The 26,244-nt window shown below is 33.8% G+C and overlaps 1 protein-coding gene across 2 annotated transcripts in view; it reads left to right on the top strand.

The window, feature by feature from the left end:
• The window catches only part of GPM6A (glycoprotein M6A), a 483,660-nt gene that overhangs the window by 383,933 nt on the left and 73,483 nt on the right, over positions 1 to 26,244 (top strand). For both annotated transcript variants that reach the window (XM_031943153.1, XM_012552097.3), the window contains exon 2: positions 10,905 to 11,097. In XM_031943153.1, coding sequence (XP_031799013.1) covers positions 10,905 to 11,097 — 193 coding nt within the window. The remainder of the gene's footprint in view (positions 1 to 10,904; positions 11,098 to 26,244) is intronic.

The raw sequence follows: 26,244 nt of genomic DNA, 5'->3' as shown, positions 1-26,244 counted from the left end.
AATGATAAAAATCTAGGAATAATCATATCTATAACATTTTCATCAATTGTTCTGATATCTTGAGAAACTTATACATTAAAACATGAACTTAATGGAATAGCAATTGACTTTGTAGCTTTGATGCTTATGTTATATTTAACATGTATGGTACCTGACATCTAGGGGAGAGGGTGGTAGGAAGGAGGAGAAAGTTTTTGCAAGGGTCAGTGTTGAAAAATTACCCATGTATATGTTTTGTGAATAAAAAGCTATAAATAATAATAATAAAATAAAAATGCTTATGTTATAAGGGAAAGGAGATTGATTCACTTGGGTAATCTGGCCTCAGTTCCTCTATGGGGAATTAACACTTCACAAAGTATATTGTGTATGTTGATCTAATGTACAAAAATAAACTAATGTATGACATCAGCTTTCTCTGGGATGAAATTAGGTATGCCATGTAAGTGGAAAAAACCTGACAGGATTCCCTTACTGAAATTTCAAGCCAATAATGACAGCAATCACAAAAAAGTCAGCATTTCTGCAAATAGACATTTTCAATAGGTAAAAAAGTTAGAGGACTAGCACTGGTAGTCTGAGAGTTACTAGCCAAGAGTTCTCATCTTAGTTCAGTGATCAACAAAGTATGTGGAAAATGTCAACATGCCATGGAATACATGTTCAAGGCTTCCTTTGATTTCGGCAATGAAAAGGTCAAGACCAGGTAATCTTTAATTTCAATGTTTAACAATATTCTGAATAATATTCAATTACATTGAATATTAGATATCCCTCCAGCCTGATAGTGAATGCTGTACAATTGTTGAACATTAACTAGTGTCTAATTTATGAGCCATGTGGAATAGGGAGAAGAACTTCACTTCTCTAAGACTTAATGTTTTCTTCATATGTTCAGTTTCTGCCTTCTAGGGTTATTATGAAGAAAATACTTTGTAAACTTCGAAGTTTTACTTTGCAGGTGGAGTATAGTGTTCTCAGATATTTATCTTCTTAGATTATACAACTGTAAAACATGTTCCCATAAAGTCAGCACCTGTTTCTTAATCAGCAGTTTAACTCATACACAATAAACATAGATCTTTCATTTCAGAGAACTCATAACAATTTTGTACTGGTTCAAGATTAAATTTTAGTAACTAAACCTAGTTTATAACTTAGAAAAACTGAAAGCAATTGCCCTGACTTATACTTGATTGGAAGGTTCCCTGTGTGTTTCATGCCTGATGACTTAATTGATCTCTGTCAATTTTATTTACATGTTTCACTGTCTGGTTTTTCCTTAAAGCATTGCCCACAAGTATGGAGTTTCCTATGGTGTCCAGAAGTCTTATTTGTTTTTATTGCCAAAAAAGAGGTAATTTCCATTGGTGCCACTCTGAAGGATGAATCAGATAGATCTTAGAGAAAAAGAGATTTACACATTCAGCCTACCAACTCCAGGAATGCTCTTTCTCTAAGCCCATAAGTACTGTGTGTATTATCTACTCCAGAGAATTGTTGTAAGGAGAAAGTTTTATATGGGAACCACAAATAAGTGCGAGGAAAGACTTGGAATTGTAGGCGTTTTCCCCTATGTTTTAGAGGAAATACATTTTTTTTAAATGTGTTTCTTTAGAACCAGCGTTAATTCTAGTTTGGAAAGCACAGTTTTATAATTTATTTTTTGTTTTTTGTTTTTTTAGTTTGCACTGTGCTTTCCTGACAGCAATCCTTTGAGTCAGGAAGTATAAATATCATACCCATTTTGAAGATGGATACCCTCAAGCTCAGAGAAGTTAAGTGGCAGGGATTCAAATCTAGTTTGTTTGATTCCAGTTCCATTAGTTTTAGGACAAAAATCAAAAGATTCTTTTGGGATGGGTTTGAAACAGTGAGGAGAGAGTTAAGATGGGAGAGAGGAGAAGAAATAGAATTTTAACCTTTGGCTCAAGCTTTCAAAGACCCGAGAGTTGTGGGGAAAGACCATAGGATGTAATGCAGAGATTACTGGATTCAGAGCCATGAGATCTAAGTTTTGAATACTATGTTTTAGTATCTGCTGGGTAATGCCAGTGGGATCTTGGGCAAATCCGTTACCATTTCCTTGCATGTATCTCCTCAACTATAAAATGATTTTTTTTTTTTTTTTATCTGTGATCCTGATCCTCTTTGTGATTTCTTCTAGGTCTCCTACTAGTTGATCTTCCCTTTGCTTAGGTTTCTCCCAATTTATTTTCTCTTGGAAATTATCACGTGGATTACCATATTGTATTCTTTCCTTTGAAAGTTTGACCTTATGTTTTAGAAGGTCTTAGCTTCTAAAAAGCAGTGGCTATTTCTGTTATGTCTCCTATGGAACACTGCGTGTACTTTCATTTCCTTTGCATTCTATTGTGGTAGGTAATTTAGCTGATGCAGGTAATTGAGGTGTAATATAGCTAGAATTCTTTTACACAAATAAGAAAGTGTAATTTTTGAAGGTTCACAGGAACCTTTTTGGTTTATCACATAGCCAACAATTTTCACTTAGGGAATAGAAACAGTAACTTTGGGAGATAAAAACAAGTATTATAGCTACTTTTTAGAGAAGGGCACTGAGACTTAGAGACATTCTGTACCTTTCCCTCTCTGAGAACTCACATAATCTTGGGATGTGAACTGAGATCCTCTTAATTTCAAATCTTGCATTTTACACTATGCCATGTCCCAAAGAGAATTGCCATAGACCTAACCTGGCAGAGTGTTATAATGGTAAGAGCTGTAGTTTTGGAGTGAGATGATTTTTGTTCATATTACTCAGGTAATATATACTCTTTATATGGTCCTGGCTAAGTTACTACTACTTCAAAGTTTCATTCCCCTCATTGTATAATAAATACTTATACTCATTTGCTTCAATGGGTGGTTTGGTGGGAAAGTATTTTTGAAACCACAAGATACTAATTAAACATACCATTGTTTCTACCCTCCCTGCCAACAATTATGCCTTATTACAAGGCACAGATTTTCCAAGCCAGTTTTGATTTTACTGCTAACAAAAAGCCAGTCTGCCACCTCTTGGAAATTTGTTTGTGAATATATGTTATCTTAACACTTTTATACCAAGAGATTAATCATTTGAGGAACTTTTCCAAAAAAAATGGCAGGAAAGACTGTTTTCTTTATTTTTCTACTTGAAAACAGAACTGGCCTCTACCACTAATTTAAAACATTTGCAAAGCTCTTAGCCTCCACTTAGATGTCCAAGTCTCATATAAAGTAGGAGTTGGTTTTGAAAATGACAGGCCGAACAGAGAAGTCATCATTCTCTTTGTCAGATGTGTTGGCTAAAAATAATTCCCCCAAATGTACAAAGCTTTTGATATCGTTTCTCTGAGAGATTCATGAAACAACAATGACTTTTCTGTGGTACTACAAAACACAGTCTTCAATGTTTTCATCCTAACTAACAGCATTAGATATTAAGCAGGGCCTTTGAGAGTTGGCAGCCAGGAGAATTACATCATATGGATCTAAAAAATGCAAATACTAAGGAAGTGTCATAATAACCAAACATTTCCATATCCACCTGATAAAATTTAAGTCTGAGGCCTACCCTTATATACCTCTCATGTTTGACTATAATCAAACATTTCAGATGAGGAGGTCATGGGCCATACATATGCTATCTCTATGGAGATTATACCTCTGTGTTATTTTATTTGGTCTGTAGTCCAAGCCAGAAAATGTCAGAAGAATAACTTGGAAGCCAGCTCTCTGATCATGGAATAATATCACCTGTGTATGTGTAGAGATGTTTCTAGTTATGGACAGAGAGATATGAGATAGTTCTGTCCTCACTTCTCCTGCCTTACTCTTTCTCCTCCTGTATTTTTTCTTCCTATTACATTCATCACTTAATCAAATCTACAAAGACCCTCGAATTGTGTAATGAGACAAATACCTTATATCTTAAGGTATTTGAATTACAAACAGGGAATGAACACCAATAGTGAGAGCTGTGTTTTCAAATATATTGGAAGATAAGAATATGAAATAAGATGGCGTTGGAATAGTGGATGCTCAGGCTTAGTCTGAACTGGCTTGAAAGTGCTTACAATCTCTCTGTCTCTCTTTTTTTCTTCTTCCCTACTGGGAAGAACCTTATCAGAAAGACCTGGGGGATGCTGGGATTGGAAAAGATTAGTCTTAATGAAGGTGGCTGCTTTTAAAAGCAGCTGGATCTTCATTTCACAGGCATGGCTACAACAGCATCACTGTGAATAACTAGGCACCAGTCGATGAATAATTAAGGACTCTGGTACCTACACGCAGTTAAGGAGCAAACTGATGTTTTGCTACAATGAGATCCACATTTCCCTTTCCCAGTTGACAGGGATCCAAGAAACGCTTTGAACTCCCTCGGCAGTTCTGCTCTTTTGGTAGCTGACCCAGTAAGTTGGCCGAGGAAGAGGGAGGTTAGCCTTTTGTTGTCTGCACAGCATGGTGAGGGGTTATAGAAAAACAGAATTCTGTTGTCTATGTGTTAAAGAGATATTTTTTCGCATTCTCAAAGGCTTCAGTTATAAATTAAATAAATGCTTACAGATGTGAAGCCCCTTTTTCCTTTGAAATGCTGCCATTTTAAAGTGTCTTCCAGGTTCCAAGGGAATCTATATCAACATTAATCAAAGCTTAAAGCTTCTTAACAGTACTGCAATAGCACTGAAAGGGATTTGCAGTCATCGCCTCCCCCAATCAACTGTAACAAAAGTATTGTTATATATATATTTCTCACCTATTATTTGTCCACTCTAATAAGAAAGGCACAGTGGGAATACTGGAAGAATGAACATGGGCTTGCCTTCCTTTCCTGTTTTCTTTTGAAATGAACTTTCCATATAGGCAGTGAATGAATGAATTTTGTTCCTGTTTATTTTTGCTGATGTGATATTTCAGAATATTGCTTTGAATTACCCATTTTTATCCATTATCCATTTTTCAGCAAGTTTCAATAATTGCCTTCAGTATTTTTGTGGTTAAACTACATTTGCTTTTCTTCCCTTCATTTCTGTTTGCCATTGAAATTGAAGACAAAATTCTCTTATAAATGCCAGATTATTTTGGAGGGCAGTCAGTCAGCCCTGTAGAAAATGAAGATGCTTGTAGATTTATAGTGTTGAATCACACATCTTTTTTGGCTTTTACAGTTTGTTTATTTTAAATAGACTTTTCTTAAACAAAAATTATCTTTTTCTAGTTCTAATTATAATTTTACTGCTAAGACATAAACTTGAAATCTGCTATTATTATTAAAATATTACTATTAATTATTAAAATGTAGAATATTAGGATATAAATTCTGTATAATATAGAATATAAATCTTAAAACACTTTTAGTTTATAGATTCAATAAGAAATGAGTCAAGATTCTACCTTCTGACATACTGGCTGTGTAATCTGATATAAATCAATTAACTTCCAGGCCACTCCTGAAATTCTCCAAGCTGGAAAACATTCTACTCTGGTGGAAAAGGTTTTCTCACCCAAATTCCTTATACCTATAAAAGCACAGGTTCAGACAGTCAAGCCAGAGGGTAATTTGTGGCATGCAGAAAATGGCATATAAGCCTGCATGTAATTTTAAAAATGTTTCCCTTTTTTCTGTGTTATAAAATATTTTGGGGCAAGTAGAAAGCAGAAAGAACCTTTAAGAGCATAGCTACTTGTTTATATCTTCAAATATAATATCCAAATAGAATAATTTTTTCACTAAAATGAGTTTTTGAAGAAGTAAGTTTTGTACAATTTTATTAAAATTTGATAATTTTTTTTCACGAATAATCTAAACAATAGAATTAATCAAAGGTGAAAGATGACATATCCTGGAGAATATGTAAAGATGAATGAAACACTTATATTTAGCTCCTAATGAGCTTAAGGTCTTTGATTGGAATAGAAATACACAAAGATAATAATTCATCTGTGATTTATGTAAATATATATATACATATGTAACATAATTTATATGCATAAAGTTTTTGTAGTACTTTGAGGGTTGCAAAAACACTTTCTGTCACTGTGAGAGAGATGCTACTACTAGCTCCATTTTATAAATAAGGAATCTGAGACAAGAAGTTAAGTTGCCGAGGTAGAGGTGAGTTGAGTCCCAGAGGCCCAAAGAGATGATTTTTACTCACTTAGTAAGTATCTGGCAGAGCTTGAGCTATCTTTATCCTCAAATATGAAAACATGAATAAATGACATTACTATTACAATATAGTAATCAGTGGACGCATAGACCACTCATAAATGACATTTTAAAAAACTGTTGGTTGCCATTGTTAACCCAGAGAAGGAAATAGCACCAAAGCATGTGACTTGACAGCGTGTAGCATTTCTTTGTGTGTAACAAGATTGCCTTATAGATTATTAATAGACCTCATGAAAAGTGGGAATAGAACAATCATTTCAGATTTGTTTGTACTCTTCATAAAAAAGGCATTTTGTTGGCTGCTGTCACTCCCAGATTGCAGAGGGCCAATGACTCAAGAGAACAATTCACAATAATTTCTAGATATCTTTCCTGGATCCTTGTTTTCCTCTTAGTGCCCATGATTTTACAGTATGGTCTGCATTATTTTAAATATTAATACATTACTTTATACTTACCTACATTTAAATTCAGTTGCCACTAATGGCAAGTACATGATTCATAAGTATATCTTATACACACACACGTGTGTGTAAATAAATTTAAGAATAGCTTGTCAGATATTAAAAAAAAATGCATTCAGATGCTTTAGGTAAAGTTTGGAAATTTGTTCTTTGTTTGTTACTGACTATTGGAGATTTTGAGCCTTTATTGTTATATATCATAAACTTAAAACAAAACTGGATACCATGAAGAGAGGTTTTCCTTATTTTGCATTGAGAAAAAATGTACAATTTAAAAACTTAATTTGACAAAGTGTTTCTCACTACACTCCCTGCATATGGTATCCTAGAAGGATGCTTCGACCCAACTAATCTTAGAACTGATTGTCAAGCCAGGAATTTCCTATTTTCATTTCTGTATCCAGAGCTGTAAGTTTTTTTTGTTTGTTTGTTTGTTTGGTTTTTTTTTAATAATCAGTTTTTTTTTTAAGGCAGTTCCCTCTTCAAACCCCCACTACAACAAAATCCCCACCTCTCTTCTTTCTACTTCCCTATGGTGACTTAAATTTTTAAATAGCCTTTGGAAGAAAACGGTAAAAATCTTTTAAAATCATTTGAAAGTTTAAATAATTAAATTCCTCTGTTCCCTTTGTTCATGTGTTCTTTTACCCTTTGGACAAAGACTTAGATTAGATTAGTGTTGTAATTTACTCTTTCATTTCATAGGTTATATTGCTGAAGTGTATAGTGATTCTTTTGTTTATTTCGTTGTCCACCTACTTCATTGTATATGAAAATGAAATATAGAAATCTGTTGATTTTGGGGTCCTTATTGAGTCATACATTTTGGTCAGTAGACTTTGAAAATTCCCTTTAGTTTATTTATACTAGTGTTAGGTAGGTGTATCCACAGCTAAATCCATAGACTTGCAGAAACATTTGTGTTTATAGATAATATTTAGTGTTACAAACTATCCATAACTCCCATAGTTTTTGTATAATAGTTTAGCTTGCTGGAAAGAGAATTTGAATGTCTTTCATGTCTCTTTTATTTTCTTTTCATTAGAGATTTTTTTATTTTTTCCCCTTTGTTATTTTCTTTTGATTGGAAACTTAAAAGACTATAGCCAGGAAACTGTGAAAATTATTCCATACTTCAGGGAAGATGAGGCTTTTGAGATATTATTTGGGTCATCTACAATGTCATTTTGCTTTGCATTACTCAGGCAGCTATCTCTAGGATAAAATACTAGTACTGAGGATTAACCAATATAATTTCCAAAATATTTTAGATATCTTAGCATTTTTTTCAATCAAAAATAGAATGAATTAAAAAAATCAAATCAGGTCCATAATGAATCTTGATTAAGTACTGTCTCTATTATGATTATTTGATTTAAATGGTACTTATATGTTAGGGTTAGTGATTATTTTAACCAGCATTTTTAATCTTGGTTCAGGTTGTGGTTTTAAAAATGAATAGATAAGTATAGATAGATAGATAGATAGAAAACTGTATTTCAGTATAATTAGTTTGTAACCCTATACATTATATTTTCTGAGTTTAAAAATATTATGCGAGGAGTACATAGGCTTCAACAGACTGCCAATTAAATTCCTGCAAAATTTTTAAAGAGATTAATAACCCATGTTTTTGAGTCTCTAAAGGTCCTTTACACAGTGTTTTCAGTTGGTACCGGATTGATAAATTTGCATGTTTCAGAAATAATAATGCTTATAGTTATAAGTTCTATGTAGAATTAAATTGCTTGTTAAATGAGAAGCCACAAATATTTTAATTTTAAATTCTAAGATTTGTCTTATAATCTAGAAATAAGGATGAATATATCACATTTAAAAGCATTGGAATTCAGTACTTGTCAAAGTCACATTCTTATTTGAAAAATTCTCGTATATATTGCACATTGTTTTTTTTTTTTCTTCTCCTATTCAGTGTCCTATATGATTCCCTTGAATGCCAATATTCAGAGTTCTTATGCTTAAATCTTTGAGGCAAATTTCATTTATAAATAGATTGTCATGTTACTTCTCAGATTGTGCTTTCTCTCATCTGAAATTATACTATTCCTAGATAAATCTTTATCTCATGAATGGAGGTGGTTAAGCTGAGGATGTGTGTAGCTCTTGAAGTCTTGTCCCTTAAGGGCTCTTGGTCTGGTCTAAGCTTAAAAGGGCTGTGTTGCTATGGTGATGCTACTCTTCTAGGAGGGCGGATCTTTACTTTTGGATGGTAGACAGCTCCTCTGCCTGCCAACAATTCTGTGTCCTCCTGTCAGGAATATTACAGATATGAAGAGAGCTTTCTCAGATGGGAGTGTTGTTAACACCTTCCTCAATCAAAGAGCAAACTTGGGATGATTATGATTTAGTGCACAACACCAAAAGGCTAGAAATAAGTTTGAAATGAATGTTTCAACTTTCTTTTCTTTTTCTATACTTAGTTAAGATCAGAAAATTGGTGTACATCAAAAGTTTTATTGGGCATATTCTAGACCCAAAAGACAGCAATGACATATGGAATTGGCGATTGGTTTTATGTTAGTTGTCCAAGGATAAATCTGGGTAAATTTCAAAATATTCAACAACAGAAGAATTGGGATACCCATACTTAAATGAAACAATACTAAGGAACTTAATAGCTCTTTGTTGCAGTTCTAATTAAATCTGAAGATCCATATCCCAAATAGAAATTTTCCACTCACACTTGAAATAACCCTGAGTTTTTGCCTACTATTCAAATTTTATTGGTTTTTGAATATTCTATACCACAAAAAAATATTCTTAACTAGAGTTATTGTTTTGTTGTTGTTGTTGTTGTTATTGCTATTGTTCTTTGGGCTATAGATTTGACAATCTAAGTATTGATTAGCGTACCTCACTAATGCTCACTAGTATCTATCTAGGAATAATGTCGAATATGACAAAAAAAAAAAAAAAAGGTAGCATGAAGGAATGAAAAGAGAGCTAGCTTGAGAGTCCGAAGACTTGTTTTCAGGTCCTAAATATGACCTTTAATGACTGGGTAGCCTTGGAAAATCTCTTCATTACTCTGCCTATAAAGTGAGATAATAGAAACTGATATACAACTGTTTAACCTTTCTACAATTAGCATTTTACATATTTGTGATTTACAAGGGGAGATGGGAGGTAGGAATAGATAATTTTGCTATAGGAATTTTGTAGTGTGATTTCCACAGTTGAAGAAATCATCTTTTGTCTGATTCAGTGATATTTTTTCATAGATAAAAATATATGCTTGATAAAGAGGTATTCAGATTTATGAATGAACGTATATTTACTAGGAAAATAGAATTTAAATTCACAATTCTTAGGTAATTTGTTCAGGTAGGAAGGAAGGAAGGTACTCATGTGGAGAAAGGGGGAAGGATAAAAGTTAGAGAGTAAGATTGCCCAACTACTATCCTCATAATTTTCAGAGAAAGTTAAGGGAACCTCAGCATTGTGGGGGAGCCTTTGTCGTGGATTGTTGGAGAATATAGTTAAGAATCATACAGAATGGACAGGTATAAATGGACTGTAACTTACATCAACAGAAAGAAATTTTTAAAAAGAGCTAAGATCTTTTTTAATACTTTCTTTGAAGATCTCATTTTAAAAAATGCAATTAATGATACATTCCATTTCTCTGATAATACATTCAGCTTCAAGAGCTAATGTCATTAATATTTATTAAACATCTATTATGTATTCCAATGGTCTTCATTATAGAGGATACAGAAAGAAAGAGAAGATTTGGTCACTGTGCTAAATTTATCTACAACTTGGGTAAACAGATCATGTTTAAAAATAAGAAACAACTTTGAAACCTCATCATCTAGAACAGGGGCTTCATTATGGGGTAAATATACCTCTGAGAAATAAGAGAAACTTGTCAAGGGAGTACAAAAGGATATTTGGCAAATAATTATGTTATTATATTGAAATTAACATTTTATTTCTTATGTTCAGATACATGATGAATACTGGAATGTATTTCTCTTAATAATGAATAGGGATATAGCAAGATTTATTGAAAATCAAAGGGTGTAGCGACCAAAAATATTTGCTTTACACCATGAGGATTCTGCAAATACCAAGTTTAAAAAAAAAAACAACTCCATTGTTGATTTAGGGCTGAGGGAATCAGGGAAGACTTCTTGGAGAACATGAATGAAAATGCCATGTTTCCTCCCTACTAAGAAGCTATTTACAATTTGATTCTTAAATTAGATGACTAATTCTCCCTTCTCTTTGGTTCTCTACAGGGTGTTTTGAGTGCTGCATTAAGTGCTTGGGGGGTATTCCCTATGCCTCCTTGATTGCTACCATCTTGCTGTATGCTGGTGTTGCCCTCTTCTGTGGCTGTGGCCATGAAGCCCTCTCGGGAACTGTCAACATCCTGCAAACCTATTTTGAGATGGGAAGATCTGCTGGGGATACCATTGATGTCTTTACTATGTAAGTGACTTTGTTGTTATTGCTGTTGTGTTGTTTTTCAATCATTGTTTACTCTAATGTTTAAGTGTATGAAGAATCTGTTATGTATAACAATTCTGTGTTTAAAGTGATGACATCAAATTATTAGAGGAAAATATTATATTTGTGTAGCTAATCCCCTAGGAAATGATTGATTTTTATCCTCAATCAACAAGGATCAAGTTTTCTAAGAACCACATCCCATATTAGCTTATGTTTTGACCTCCTTGATGAATTGTACCCAAAGTTCCACTTCATCTCAAAGTTAGTGTTCTTCTGACTTCACTTCTTAGGTTTTTTCATTCTTTTGACTGATGTGGGAACTTCAGAGTTTCATGGTAAAATATTAGGTTGGTAGTCACAGTTTAGTGTGGCTCTATTGCTGAGTTGCCATGTAACTCTAAATAAACCCCTTAAATGATTTGTGCCTAAGTTTTTAGGAGCCAGATTTGGGATTTAAGAGCCAGGAGTTCTCATGTAACTCTTGACTCTGTCTCTCACTAGGAGTCACTTAAACTCTCTGAACCTATTTACTGGTCTGTAAAATGGGGATAAATAATGATTGCATTATCTAAAGCACAGGACAATTATAGGGAAAGAACTAAAGCACAAAATCCAGAGAAGCAGATTTTAGTTTAGTAGGAGGAAAAAAATCTTAACAGGGTACACAGAAATGGAATGTACTCCTTCTAGATGAATGTTTCATTACTATTGATATTTAAGCAAAGGCTGGGTAACCCTTTGTGGGGGATGTTATGAAAGAGAATTGTTTTTTAGGTATGGCGTAGACTAACTGGTCTCTGAAATTCTGCAAATCTTTAATATAAATGTGAGTTATATGGAAAGAATTCAATGTAATAAGTATATATTAAGTTCCTATTATGTCCAAGGCACTACACTAGCCTAGGGATACAAAAACAGAAGGGGATTCTTGCCTTCAAGGAGTTTATGTTCTTCTGGAATTATCATTGTCAACTAACAAACATTTACCTATTAAGTATCTCCTATGATAGCTAGGTACATTGTTAGATGCTGATGAGAAAGAGACAAAACTAAGGGAGCCCTTTTTTTCCAAAGTAACTTAAATTTTTAAATTAGACTTCCTAACTCCCAAGTTCAACATTGTTTCCAGTATATCAAATAGCCACTAAAAACTTAGATACTTAAACAGCTAAGGAATTTAGCCAGTCATATGGTAACTCTGCAGCAAAGTCAAGTCAAAATTAAATGCTGAATCTTAATTACAAACCTAGTGGTCTACATAAGACTGAAGTTTTCATCCCAGCCAAAAAATGATTACATATACATAAACAAGCATATACCAAATTTATACAAAATAATTTGGTGGTGGGGACAATGGCAGCCATGATATGTGGGAGGATCAGGAAAAAGTGAATGAATTGAGCTTTAAAGAAAATTCCAAGAGGCAAGCAAGAGGAGGGAGTATTTCAGTTATGGTGGAAAAGGGTGCACAGAGATGGGAGATAAGTCTGTCTGGATTGTAGAGTAAAGGTGAAATGTATTAGAATCCTAAAAAGGTATATCTTTCTATCTGTAAAGGAATGAGTCTACTTGCTTTCCTATGCCACTACAGCAGTAGGATTGCAAAAGTTAGCACTTTTTGGTAAGAATCCTGAACTCTTTGTAATAAAGATTCCTAAGAATTAGAAATCAAATGCAGATTTTTGGGAGAATCTTGTCTCCTTAGTGAAAGTGAGCTTACTAATATTAGTGAAGTTATTATTCCAAAGTGTCTGCTTTTCAAGATTTGGCCTTTTGGGGATGAAGGCAAAGAATAATTAAAAACAAAATAAAACAAATTTAAGCAGTTAGCTGAAGCATTTAGTGATTATAACTAGTTGAGTCAAAGAGGCATTGGTCTTTAGATAGGCTGAAAGAGTGAGGCTACTTTGAATGATTTTTGCTGCCACTGAAGTATGACAGCCAGGTTAATGTGTTCAATCGAGCATTTCTCAGAGCTCTGTACACGTGGTCATGGATGTCATTCAAGGCTGTAGTGTTTAGAATAATGTTTCCAGCTTGACTACACAGCCAAGACTTTTGTCATCACAGTAAGAAAAATCCATCATTTTATTAGGCTCCAATTTATTTTATTAGTCTCTGGGAACTTATTGATGTCCACTGCTCTTAAATCAATATTCTTGGTTTTTAAGTTTGCTTGATCTAGTTCCTCCTTGGTGCAAACCTGAAACAAAAGCCATAAATGGAAAGATGAAAAGCCAATGGAAACCTATCAAAGGTGTTGTTGAATCTAAAACTAAATTTTCCTTGCACTTTTAAGTATAAGGTTGGACCCTGGCCTTTTTTGAAATTTATATATGTAGTATTTGTGGTCCTATGAGCCCTGCTATTGAGCTTGGGTTCCAGCTGGGGTAGGATGAGAAGAGTTAAGGATAAAATCTTTTTTTCCCCCTTGAGGCAATTGGGGTTAAGTGACTTGCCCAGGGTCACATAGCTAGGAAGTATTGAGTCTGAGACCAGAGTTGAACTCAAGTCCTCCTGACTTCAGGGCTGGTGCTCTATCCATTGTGCCACCTAGTTGCAATCCTCAAGGATTAAATCTTGAAGGAGAAAACAATGAAAACAGATCAGATTGCCATCTGTAGATGGACACATTGGATCATTCTCAATGGAGTTTGGCTGGTGCAATTTTCTTCATTTCTTTTGAAAACATGTACCAGTTTTTAAAACAATATTATAGTCTGCCTTTAAAATTTATTTTCCAGGGACTTTCAGTGATTTGGTAAGACAATAATTTAGAAACATAAATGTGAAAACTTCTGTACTGGTAGTATTCATTTTAATTGGGAAATGGGTGTTTTTATAGTTTCAGTTATTCATTAAAATATTCACATGTACCTCAAGTGAATGTTTTCATAAGTTTTAATAGCTACATTTCAACACCTAGGCTTTGCTTAGTAAGTACTTGATAAATATCTAAGTATTTTTTAAAATGTTGAATATGAGCCTACCCATCCATTTTTTTTCCTTTTTTACTTTCCTCCCCTGCCTCCTGTCCCCTTTTCCCTGTACTTTGCTTCTTTCCCTGCTATCTTCCCCCCCCTGTTTTCTTTTCCCCTCTGTGTTCTCTCTCCCTTATACTAGATAAAAATGTTACAAAACAATTTTTTTGTTCTGTGTTCTCCCTTTTACAAGCAGAAATGTTGCCTAGGGCAATGACTGATGTAATATACTGTTAAAAGGAAAATTGTTTGGATATTTTCCCTGATTAATGAGGCAAAACTCAGGACAAAGACAATCAAAAGAAATTGATTAAATATATGTCAAAGCAGCAACACACTGCAGATCAGCAAGGGTATCAAGACAGAGCCAAGTTTTATTGATAACTTTTGGAATGGGATAGATCCATATTAAGAAAAGGGAATGGGCCATTTCATCTCAGTTCCTCCTCAGTTGTCTCATTGTGATGTTTTACAAGTATGAGTATAAACATCACTTGTATGAGTGCCTGCTAATTTAACAGGTAATACAAAAGCTGCAGACTACAGGTGATGTGTGCCTTCCCCCATTTCAGTTTTCTTTTGTCTTCTTTCATTAGATTATAAGCAACTTGAGGACAGGAACTGACCTTCTTTCTGCTTATATTTTTTGGGACCATGGGAAAGTGATTTAAAATTTATCAATATGAGTTTCTTCATGTGTAAAATGCGCATAATAATACTAACCTCCCATGGTGATTGTGGGAATAAAATGATATAATATTTGTAAAGCACTTTGTGAGCCTTAAAATGCTATATAAATGTTAGCTGTTATTGTTATTATATTTGTATCACTTACTGCTTAGCACAGTGCTTGTCACATATTATATTTATTTTTAAAAATGTATATAAACAGGGACATCTAGGTGGTGCAGAGGATAGAGCACCAGCCCTGAAGTCAGGAGGATCCGTGTTCAAATCTGGTTTCAGACTCTTAACACCTCTTAGCTGTATGATCCTGAGCAAATCACTTAAAACAAATAATGTTATATAAACAAAAAATGTGCCCTTAGCATAGTGCCTGAAACATAATATACACTTGTTACCTTGATTTCAATGCCCTTTGGAAACAATTACAAAATATGATGATGAGCATGTTAATGTTATGATAGGAATGATAAAATAATCATGACTAATTTCTTTATTCAAAAGTTTTGAACTTCCCATTTCTTTCAGACCTCCTTACCCACAGTCTATTTTTTTTCTTTTATTTGCTGAGGCAATTGGGGTCAAATGACTTGCCCAGGGTCACCCAGCTAGAGATGCTGTGTCTGAGGTCAAATTTGAATTCAGGTCCTCTTGACTTCAGGGCTGGTGCTCTATCAACTGAGCAACCCAAAGTCTTTAAAATGACTAATTGATAATAGGATTCAGTCTCATTTAGTAACAGCAATGTTTTTTAAGAAAGATTTTGAACAAATAAATTATTTTGACTATCCTATCTGCAACCAGAGAAATGAAAAACAGAATATAATAATTTTACATTTTACATATGCATATGTGTATTTTTATATATTTTGTATATGTAAGTCATCTCTAGGGTAAGGAAAGAAAAATTTTAAATTTTACATGATAATTTTGTTATATATTTGAAAGAAATAGAAAGTTATTCATAGCAGATTTGCAGTTTTATGTACAATCATCTTTTTACTGTATTTTTCCTAGAAATGCTTGTTTTATTCCATAAATTAAAAATAAATAAAAAGAGAGGAGTTAAATAAGAGCTTCCTAAAGAACCCTACAGCCCTTGGGCTATAACCTTATGAATAATGCAGAAGTTGATCCTTTTAGGTCCCAGAACTCTTTGATATATTTGGGAGTGCATAATATGGGCACCTTCTTTACAGATACAGATCAAAATCCCTCTGTGCCTTCTTGTCCTTTGTGATTCTTAATTGTGCCCAACCACAAATCCTCAATAACAGGAGTTTTTAACATTTTTGTTTTTAAACCTTTTTGGCAATCTGGTGAAAAATATGGATCCCTTTTCTGAATAATGTTATCAAATGCATAAAATACATACATACAATAACAAAAGTAACCCATAATAATGAAATACAGTTTCAAAATATTTTCTAAAAAGAGAAAAAATCAATTTTGTGAATTCTAGGTTAAGAATTCCTGCTCTATAGAATTTTTTTTTTTTTAACTTGCTGGAGGCCTTCCCTTCATTCCTTGAAAAGAAGTCATCAATTGTAATTGTGAATGTATGAAATGAAGGTGAATGGAGTCCACTCTATTTCCATAAATAAATTGAAATTTAAATTGCAGTCTCTTTTACAATTAAACTCAGAATATTAAAATTATAAACTGTATCATTCCTTGAATACCATGAAAGCATCAAAATATTTCTGAATTGCTGTATATCTATTGGTTGCATTGAAGCCAAATGTCTTATTTACTATGAATCATTTTGCTTATTTACAGTGAATCACTTTAATGCACTATTCAGTGATTTCTGTTGACTATTTTGTTTGATTTTTAATTTTAAACACACATTTAAAATTTCTTAATTATATATAAGAAAATTTAGTCATAATATTTAATTATTATATAGTACTAGAGATATTTATGTATACCTTTAAAGCTCAGAAAAAGTTTTTTCAGTGGGACCAGTATTATAATATCCATTTTATACATGAACCCGAAGCCTAGAGTAGTTAAATTACTAAGTAGTAGAACTAGGCATTGAAGTTTTTTTCTTTGCTAACTCTACAAATTCTTGCTTCTATAGGACTTCAGAGGAGAGGGAAACTATTAAAAGAGAGGAAGTAGATCTTCATAAATGAGTGGAAGAAAAGTGCACTGAGACTTTTGGTACATGGACCTTTCTACTTGATGAGTGTCTATGTTAGCATAGTGGAGAAAATATCAGACTTTGAATCAGGGAGAAGATGGTTTTCATCCTGCCCCAGCACTTAGGGATGTGGCAATGAGAAAGGGTGTTAAACTTTATCAGAATCAGTTCCCTCTTCTAGAAAATGGGCATAGTTAATACCCACCTGATGTTATTTTAGTAATAACAAAACAAAACACAATCCAACAAAATAATGAAATGATATATTGAAAGCATTTTGCAAACTTATAACACTATATAAATGCTGCCTCCTCTTTATCTTCCTTCTCCTTCTCCAAATAACCTAATTAATGGAAAGGAATCAGTTTTATGAATAGAAGTAAAAACAGTGGGATAATGAATTTGCCAATACTTTTTCCTCCTTGGGGATTTTCATTCAGGAATAATAGCACTTTTCTAGACCAAAAGGACTTTTGAGATTATTTAGGTCAGGTCCTCCATCATTGTACAAATGAGGAAAACAAGTCTCAAGAAGTGAAATTAATTGCCCAGTTGTCACAAAGAAACTGGGATCATTCAAGGGAATCTAACTCTATCTGGTATTCTTTTCATTACCCCTTACTCCAGCAGTACAACTACTGGGTCTGGCTCATTTCTTTTTATCACCCTCCATTATGCATCATATATACTAAAATACTTTAAAATATTTGACTATCGTTTTTCCATTTTATGAAAGGTGAGTACAATCTGTCATTGTCATGTCTGTATAAAAAATTAAAATAAATTATTTGCATTTGAGATAATACAGAGTAAGTTTTAGCCATTTATTTGATTTGAAATTTTGCAAAACACATCAGAGTGAAGTTTGAGATTTAAGAGAGATATCCCTAATAATAATTCACATGTATATTTTATAAGGCTTATAAGTCATGTGACTAGCTGTGTGACCATGAACAACTAAACCACTGAGACAATTTCATCATCTCTAAAATGGATGTCATAACATTCATAAAACCTGACTCAGCATGTTCATTTGTGGTCCAAATGGACCAGGAAATAGAAATATTTCATATATTTGCTCTTGGCTGATAATTAAATCACTTATATGTGATTCCTGTGAGTAAACAAGAAACAAAACAGATTTTAAAATCAATTTTAATTTCTGAAACATCCTTATGGGGGTGATTTTTTTATATTTGAGTTGGAAAAGTCATGTTAAAAGAAAGAAAAGTATGTGGCATAAATAAAAAACAAAGAAAATTTCATTTAAAAAAACTTTATACATATTACCTTTTCCTTATTTAAATCATCATTGGAAAAGACTTAGATTTTATTATAGGAAGATAATTACCTGAGAAGACAGTAGGTAGTTAAAAATTCATCAAATTTAGGTTCAATATGAGAATTCCTTTTTGTGTATAAAATGGACTAGATGATCCCTAGGGTTGCTTTGATATTTGGAAATGAAAATTAAGGACATCTTTTCCTCTGAGAAGGGAAAGAAGAAAGTGTGGGTGAAGGAAGCTATGGTAACATTTTTAGTCTTCCAGGAGGGTAGATTCCCTTTCTGAATGTCCAGAATCTTCTTAATACAGTAGGAGATATGTTATCTATCTATTTAAATATATTTATATAGGTGTTTTACAATTTTTAAAGAAAATGAGATGGCCATTATCAGTGGTATATGCTCTTTGAATTACTACTTTTTAAAATAAGAAATTCTTCTTAATTCCTCTATGTCCTTTATCTTGGACCCATTGCTTAGCTGATTTCATCAATCATAAATATTTTAAAAGATATCTTTATTGAGCAGATAGGGTGAGTTAGATCTGAGCCTTTTTTTTCTGATAATAATATTTTATTTTTTCCCAATTACCTGTATAGATAGTTTTAAACATTCTCTTTTGTAAGATTTTGAGTTGATTTTTTCTCCCCCCTTTTCTTCCCTCCTTCCCAAGACATCAAACAATCTGATATAGGTTATATATGTACAATCATTTTTAACATATTTCCGTATGCTATTGTGAAAGAAAAATCAAAACCAAAGGGAATAACCATGAGAAAGAATAAACAACAACAAAACAGGTGAAAATAGAATGCTTTCATCAGCATTCAGTTTCCAGAGTTCTATCTGTGGATGTGGATGGCATTTTCCATCTCATTTCTATTGGAATCGTCTTGGATCACTGTATTGCTGAGAAAAGGTAAGTCTATCATGGTTGATCATCACACAACCTTGCTATTACTGTGCACAAAGTTATCCTAGTCCTGCTAAGTTTACTCAGTGTCAGTTCATCTTAATCTTTCTGGGCTTTTATGAAATCAGCCTTTTCATGATTTCTTATAAAACAATAATATTCCCTTATATTCATATACCACGATTTGTTCAGCCATTCTCCAACTGATGGGCATCCATTCAGTTTCCAGTTCCTTGCCATTACAAAAAGGGCTGCCATGAACATTTTTGCACATGTGGGTCTATTTTCCTATTTTATGATCTCTTTGGCATACAGACACAGTACTGGCACTGCTGGATCAAAGAGTATGCACAGTTTGATAGCCCTTTGGGGTCAAAGTTTCTATTGTAAATTACTCCATTATCTTTGCCAAAAAAAAAAATGGGAACATGAAGAATTAGACATGATTGATTGTTTCAACAATAAGAAAGGCTTCCTGTAAAGGTAAGATTTTAGAGTGGATTTGAAGGAAGCCAAGGAAGGGGAAAAATGAGGAAAGAGACAATTCCAGGTAGGAGAGAATGATAGGGAAAATGCTCAGAGATGAGAGAAGTAGGGTCTTGTTCAAGAAACAGCAAGGAAGCCTATGTCCCTGAATCACAGAGAATGTACCTATGTGGTGGAAGAAGACTGGACAAAAGGAGGACAACAGACTCCAAATAGAAGATGTTATGTTCTTGGAGTTAAAAGGGAGGCACTGGAGTGGTTTGACTGTGTGTTTGGGGGAAGGGATTTATTCACCACATGGTCATGAGGTGAGGACTCTTTTTTACAAAGGTTACTTGGCAGCTGACTGGACTGAAGTGGAAAATGACTTGTGCAAGAGAGAATAATCTGGAGGAGCAGTCTTAGAGGAGAGAAGGGTGTGTGTGACTATCTCTTTAAAATATATATGATGAAAAGTCAACAGTTTGGGGTGGGGAGGGAGAGAAGAGTTGAGGACAAATATATATATATATATATATATATATATATATATATATATATAATGTATTTCCATTGTTCAGTCATTTTAGTCCTATCTGACTCTTTAAAACTTCATTTGTAATATATTCTCAGCAAAGATACTGGGGTAGTTTGCTGTTTCCTTCTCTTGCTCATTTTACAGATGAGGAAACTGAGGCAAACAGGATTAAGTGATTTGGCCAGGATCACACAGATAGGAAAAGTTTGGATTTGAACTCAGATCTTCCTGACTACAGAGCTGGTGCTCTATCTACTGTGACATCTAGCTGCCCTATATATATGTATAAACATACATATGCACATAGGCACACATATTACTTTAGGGCTGGCAAAGTGCTTCATATATATTATTTCACTTGATCATTGAATTCCCCCATGTTGTAAGAAGTACAAAACAATGGGAGACAAGCAAGTGAACTAAATGACTCCTGAAGATCCTTGCTATCTCAAATTCTGTGACTTTGTTGTTGTGTATTATATTGCAGAATATTAAATCCTTAGAAGAAAACAAATCGAATTTTAGCTTAGAGAATGGGTTGATCAATATGAAATTAAGTATGTATCTTGTGGTCATAGAGTGATGTGAAGTTTACCCATCTACTGAAGGATCAAACCACTCAAACAACTTCTTAACAGTATGTTTTAACAGACTTTAACAGACTCGCTTAGCCAACCACATCCCTGAGGCAGTCACAAGAGAGCAAGAGTCATAGCAATGCTCATATCTGGTTACAGAAGTCACTGTATGCTTTTCCTCGAGGAGATCTCTAAGGAATAGAGTACATAGAGAGAAGAGCTGAGAATTGAACCTTGAGATCTGGGTCAAGTAAGAAACACTCTGCTGTGTACTCAGTCAGACATAAATAAATCCACACAGATTATTTCAGTTTATTCTGAATTTCTGGTTCTGAATATTTTGCCTTAGCAAAGAAAGATGTTCATTCCATTGTGCTAATCCAGTTTTTTTCTTTGTGGAGAGTGAAGAGGCCATTACATTGAGAAGTCAGATTATACTAAAATGTGTTAAAAGGCTGCTATTTCTGAGATAAACTAGATAGCATTCTAAATGCTTCTTGCATCTTAGAAATACAAAAATAAATGTTTCTTGGTTAGATTTTCCACCAAGTAAAAAGATTAATCTTTGATGATTTGTGGCCTTATTTACTTGATAAATTTCTCAGCTTAATGGACTCTTGTAAGTTGTTTGAGCACACCATACCGGAAACTATCCCATTTAGAACCGTTAGTCTGACCTGGAGGAATAAGGCAGTAGGCCTGAATTGTAATCAACAACACTGTATCATCACTCTTACTTCAAAGATGAAATTCAATTTTTTTTCTTGTTGTCTCTTCAGCTCCAGGTCACTTGGGAAAGATGAGCTGTTTTCAGAGCCACCAATGTTCAGCATAACAATTTATTTTAAAATGGATGGGCTATTCTTTTTAAAAAGTGCCTTTAGGGACTCAAGGGTCAGGATAACTTTTGACCTCTTTCATACCAACTAATACATTGCAATAGAAAAAGAAACAGAAATGCTTGTTTAGAAGTTTCAAATTCAAAAGAATTTTATCTTTAAAATTCCAATGGCTATTCCTTTCCACTTCATTTTTCATGCTAAACATGCTAAACAAAAGTTTAGCAACACCCCCCCCCCTCCTTTTGACCAAAAATTATATGTCAGCATTCCCACTTTTCCTGCCTCGTGATAACTTGCTTTTTTTTTTTTTTCACTCCTCAGAGTAGTCAGATTGAATATGCTGATGTTCATCAGAGAAGGAACTTCCATATTCTGACCTTTTCCTCTGAAAAAGCTCTCTCTAGTTCCTGGAAGGGACTCCCTCCTCCCCTTTATCTCTCATAAATCTCTGCATTCCTCACAACTGAGATGAAGCACCACTTCCCACAGGAGTTCTTTCCTAATCCCTCCCATTACTGGACAACCTTCTCAATCATCTTTAATTTATTGTGCATGTATTTTTTTTTTCTTTTTTAAATTATACTTATAGGTACTTATGTTGTCCCTTGATAGAATACAATATGAGTTCCTTGAGGGCAAGAAATTTTTTATTTTGTCTCCTTTGGGCCTAACACAGGGCTTTCCACATATTTGGTGTTACTAAAAGTTTGATGGCCAATTAATTGATCACAGTATATTCTGCTTTGTGTCTTTATTTACAAAAATTTCTGACAATGAAACTCACAATTTCCATTACCATAATTTATATTAGGCAGTAGTTGGTCTGAAATAGGACAGTTGGGAATATCCAGTATTAAAAGGCATTTTATACATACTTCAGAGGAATGGGATATATTCATATTTTAATAAACGGGGTGCGGCAGGTCTGTGGAGTACACTTAAAATCTTAGAGAACTTCCAGTTCAAATCTCAAACCCAACACTACTATTTGTATGATCTTGAGAATCACAAAATCTTGCCTTCAGTTGTCAAATGGAAAAGAGAAAAGAAACAAGCATGTGCTAAGTATATACTTACAAACATATTCAACATGTATAGGACTGCTTGCCATCTGGGGGAGGGGGTGAAGAGAGGGAGGAGAAAAGTTGGAACAGAAGGGCATATGTTCTTTCAATAAAAAGTTACAATAAAAAAAGTCAATTTTCAGGTGAAGAAATTCAAACAAACAAATAAACAAACAAACAAAAAACTAGTATATACCTACATACTGCTACCAGACACTATATTATGTGCTTTACAACTATTTCATTTGTCTTCACAACTCTGGGAATAACAATATGTATAGTACCTGTTTTACAGGACTGTTAGGATCATGATAAAAACAGTAACAATGGTAACAATAATTTGTTATTCAGTTATGTCTGACTCTTCATGGCCCTATGAACCATAGGATTCCAGATCCTTCTATTCTTCATTATCTCTCATAGTCTGTTCAAGTACATGTTCATTATTTCCATGTCATTATATCTCCATCTCATCCTGTGGTCCCTTTTTCCTTTTAGTTTTTCCAACAAAGCTAGCATTTATATAAGACTTTACAAAGTACTTTACATTGTATTAACTCATTCCATCAACAACCCTGTGATATAGTTGCTATCCCAATTTTAAAGTGAGGAAACAGACACAAAAAAGGTTAAGTAACTTATTTGTGCTTATATGACTAGTAAGTGAAGAAGGATTTCAAATAAGATCTTTCTGGCTCTAATTTTCCCACACTTTAGCCACTGTATTACCTAGATTTTGGTAATGTTTACATATATACATGTGTATACATATGGACTTTGCAAACCTTAAAGGTTTGTAAAAAAATGTTATTTGTAATGATGATACATGATAGTCTATTAGAGAATCACAAAATTTCAAACTTGGAATTGATGTCAGAGGCCATCTAATCTAGTCTCTCCCTCATCATAGTGTATTTTCTACAGAGGCTAAATAAATATTCATTCAATGCTCATTTGAAGACATAAATTTAAAGAGGAAACCACTGTGTCCTGAGATAGTCCATTCTACTTTGGGGCAATTCTAATTGTTTTTATTATAGCTTTTTATTTACAAGATATATGCATGGGTAATTTTTCAGCCTTGATAATTGCAAAACCTTTTGTTCCAATTTTTCCCCTCCTTCCTTACTACCCCTTCCCCCTAGATGGCAGATTGACCAATACATGTTAAATATGTTAAAGTAGAAGTTAAATACAATATGTGTATACATGTCCATACAGTTATTTTGCTGTACAAAAAGAATCAGACTTTGAAATAGTGTACAATTAGCCTGTGAAGGAAATCAAAAATGCAGCGGACAAAAATAGAGGGATTGGGAATTCTATGTAGTGGTTCATAGTCATCTCCCAGAGTTCTTTCGCTGGGTGTAGCTGGTTCAGTTCATTACTGCTCTATTGGAACTGATTTGTTTCATCTCATTGTTGAAGATGGCCACATCCATCAGAATTGATCATCATACAGTATCGTTGTTGAAGGATATAATGATCTCCTGGTCCTGTTCATTTCACTCAGCATCAGTTCATGTAAGTCTCTCCAGGCCTTTCTGAAATCATCCTGCTGGTCATCTCTTATTGAACAATGATATTCCATAATATTCATATATCACAATTTATTCAGCCATTCTCCAATTGATGGGCATCCACTCAGTTTCCAGTTTCTGGCCACTACAAAGAGGGCTGCCACAAACATTCTTGCACATACAGGTCCCTTTTCCTTTTTTAAAATCTCTTTGGTTTATAAGCCCAGTAGTAACACCGCTGGATCAAAGGGTATGCACAGTTTAATAACTTTTTGAGCACAGTTCCAAATCATTCTCTAGAATGGCTAGATGTATTCATAGTTCCCCAACAATGTATCGGGGTCAGTTCTAATTGTTAAGATTTCTTTTCAGCTATTCCCCATTTTTACTAGCTAATGAATTCCTCTTTAACATGATTACTCATTAACCCAAACATTCATATGTCATTTCCCTTTTACCCCAACATGTTTTAGAGAACTTTTCCTTATATCTATATTAGGAGAAAACAGGTATAAAACAATTTATTTTTAAAAACTACATTAAATACCTAAGGCTCACCTAAATTTAGAGATTCTTTGGAAGACATTTTCCTACTGTGTATGAAGTGGTTAGAGGGTAATCAACAGTAATAACTTATTGAGACGATATTGTCAGGTATATAGGGATTGCACTCTGAATTAATTTGTGGAAGAAATCATCACATTGATGAAATAATGAATCCATTTTCAGGAAAGCATTGAATCTGAAAGCAGAAGAACTGGTTTAAATTATAGTTTTATTAGATAGATAGTTCCTAGCTATCTGAATTGAGGCATTTGCTTCAGTTTCTTTATAATAAATGGATGACTTCTAAGCTTCCTTTTAGTGTTACCTCCTATGATTCTTGAAGTATTACATATTAAAAAGCCAATCATTTAATTAAGCCACAAATAATATCCATTTGAAAACTCCTCTCTTCTTTAGGAGTCAGCTATGGCATGGAGAATAAAAGAGGAAAATATGAATTTTCCCAAGCTTAGCCTTTATCCTGTAAGTCAGTTTTCTAATAATGATCAATACCTAAAGGTTTCTGGTCTTCATTAATTAAGGGAGTTCCATATAAATGAAAGTAGTTTAAAATAAATACTATTGAAACTACCAATAAAATCACAGATCTGGACAAAACAAAGAAACAAATGTGTTGTAACACATGGGAGTCGCAACTGTTACCACCCACATATAGTGTCAGGTTGTGATATAGTTTGAAGGAAGGTAGAATATATACCTCTAGCCTTGTTTTCCCCTATCTTTCTCCAATGAAGACTTTCATTTCTGCCAGCAACAGAAACAAAAATTTGAGGCTAGAGATGGTCATTCTGTTTTACTAAGAGAAATGGAGTACCAGGCAGATGTATCTATTTCTTCTCTTAAATATTATTAATTGAGGAGATGCAGGTTTCAAGTTCAAACTAACTTCTAATTTATAAGTGATGGAAGCAGGACCCAAGATCCATATCCAAAGTCTGGTCTCTTTCTCACTAAATATTTATTATGTGAACACATAACAAATAGCAAAGAAACTCATTTATGCAATGTAATAACAAAACATAAATCTAGGAAGTATGCATTGAGAAATTGTAGTATACAATACAGAATAAATGAGCTATCCCATTAGGAGTGGGATAATTCTAATCTACCAAGAAAGATTTCTACATTTCACTCAAAGGGAAACTCTCTGAGGTCCCTATAGTAGCATGCTAGAGGTAGGGAAATAATGGAGACTGCTGGCTCCTCACTTATCTTCCTAGTCTTTTCTTTCAGCCACCTGAATAAAGTTGACCTCCATATTCTCTCTCACAATTGGAAATCAGAAGGAACTGAAGCACTTAAAACAGAAGGGATCTGAAGAGATATGAAGTTGGAAGAGACTGAAGCTCTTTGTTGGTTTTGCCAACTCTGACCCTCTCTTCATGCAGGGCAGGATATTTATCCTTACCAATGAAGAGAGTCCTATACCAATAGACTTTGGGGTATGGGTTATACAAATACACTGATGTTAGTTTATAGTAAACATCATTTATTTTCTCTTATGTGCAAAAGGTGCCTTAGTCAAATGCTCTGCAATTAG

This window comes from Sarcophilus harrisii, chromosome 6, assembly GCF_902635505.1.
Source record: "Sarcophilus harrisii chromosome 6, mSarHar1.11, whole genome shotgun sequence".
Taxonomy (NCBI): Eukaryota; Metazoa; Chordata; class Mammalia; order Dasyuromorphia; family Dasyuridae; genus Sarcophilus; species Sarcophilus harrisii.
Note: the sequence above shows the minus strand (reverse complement) of the source record. Positions and strands in the feature narration are given on the sequence as shown.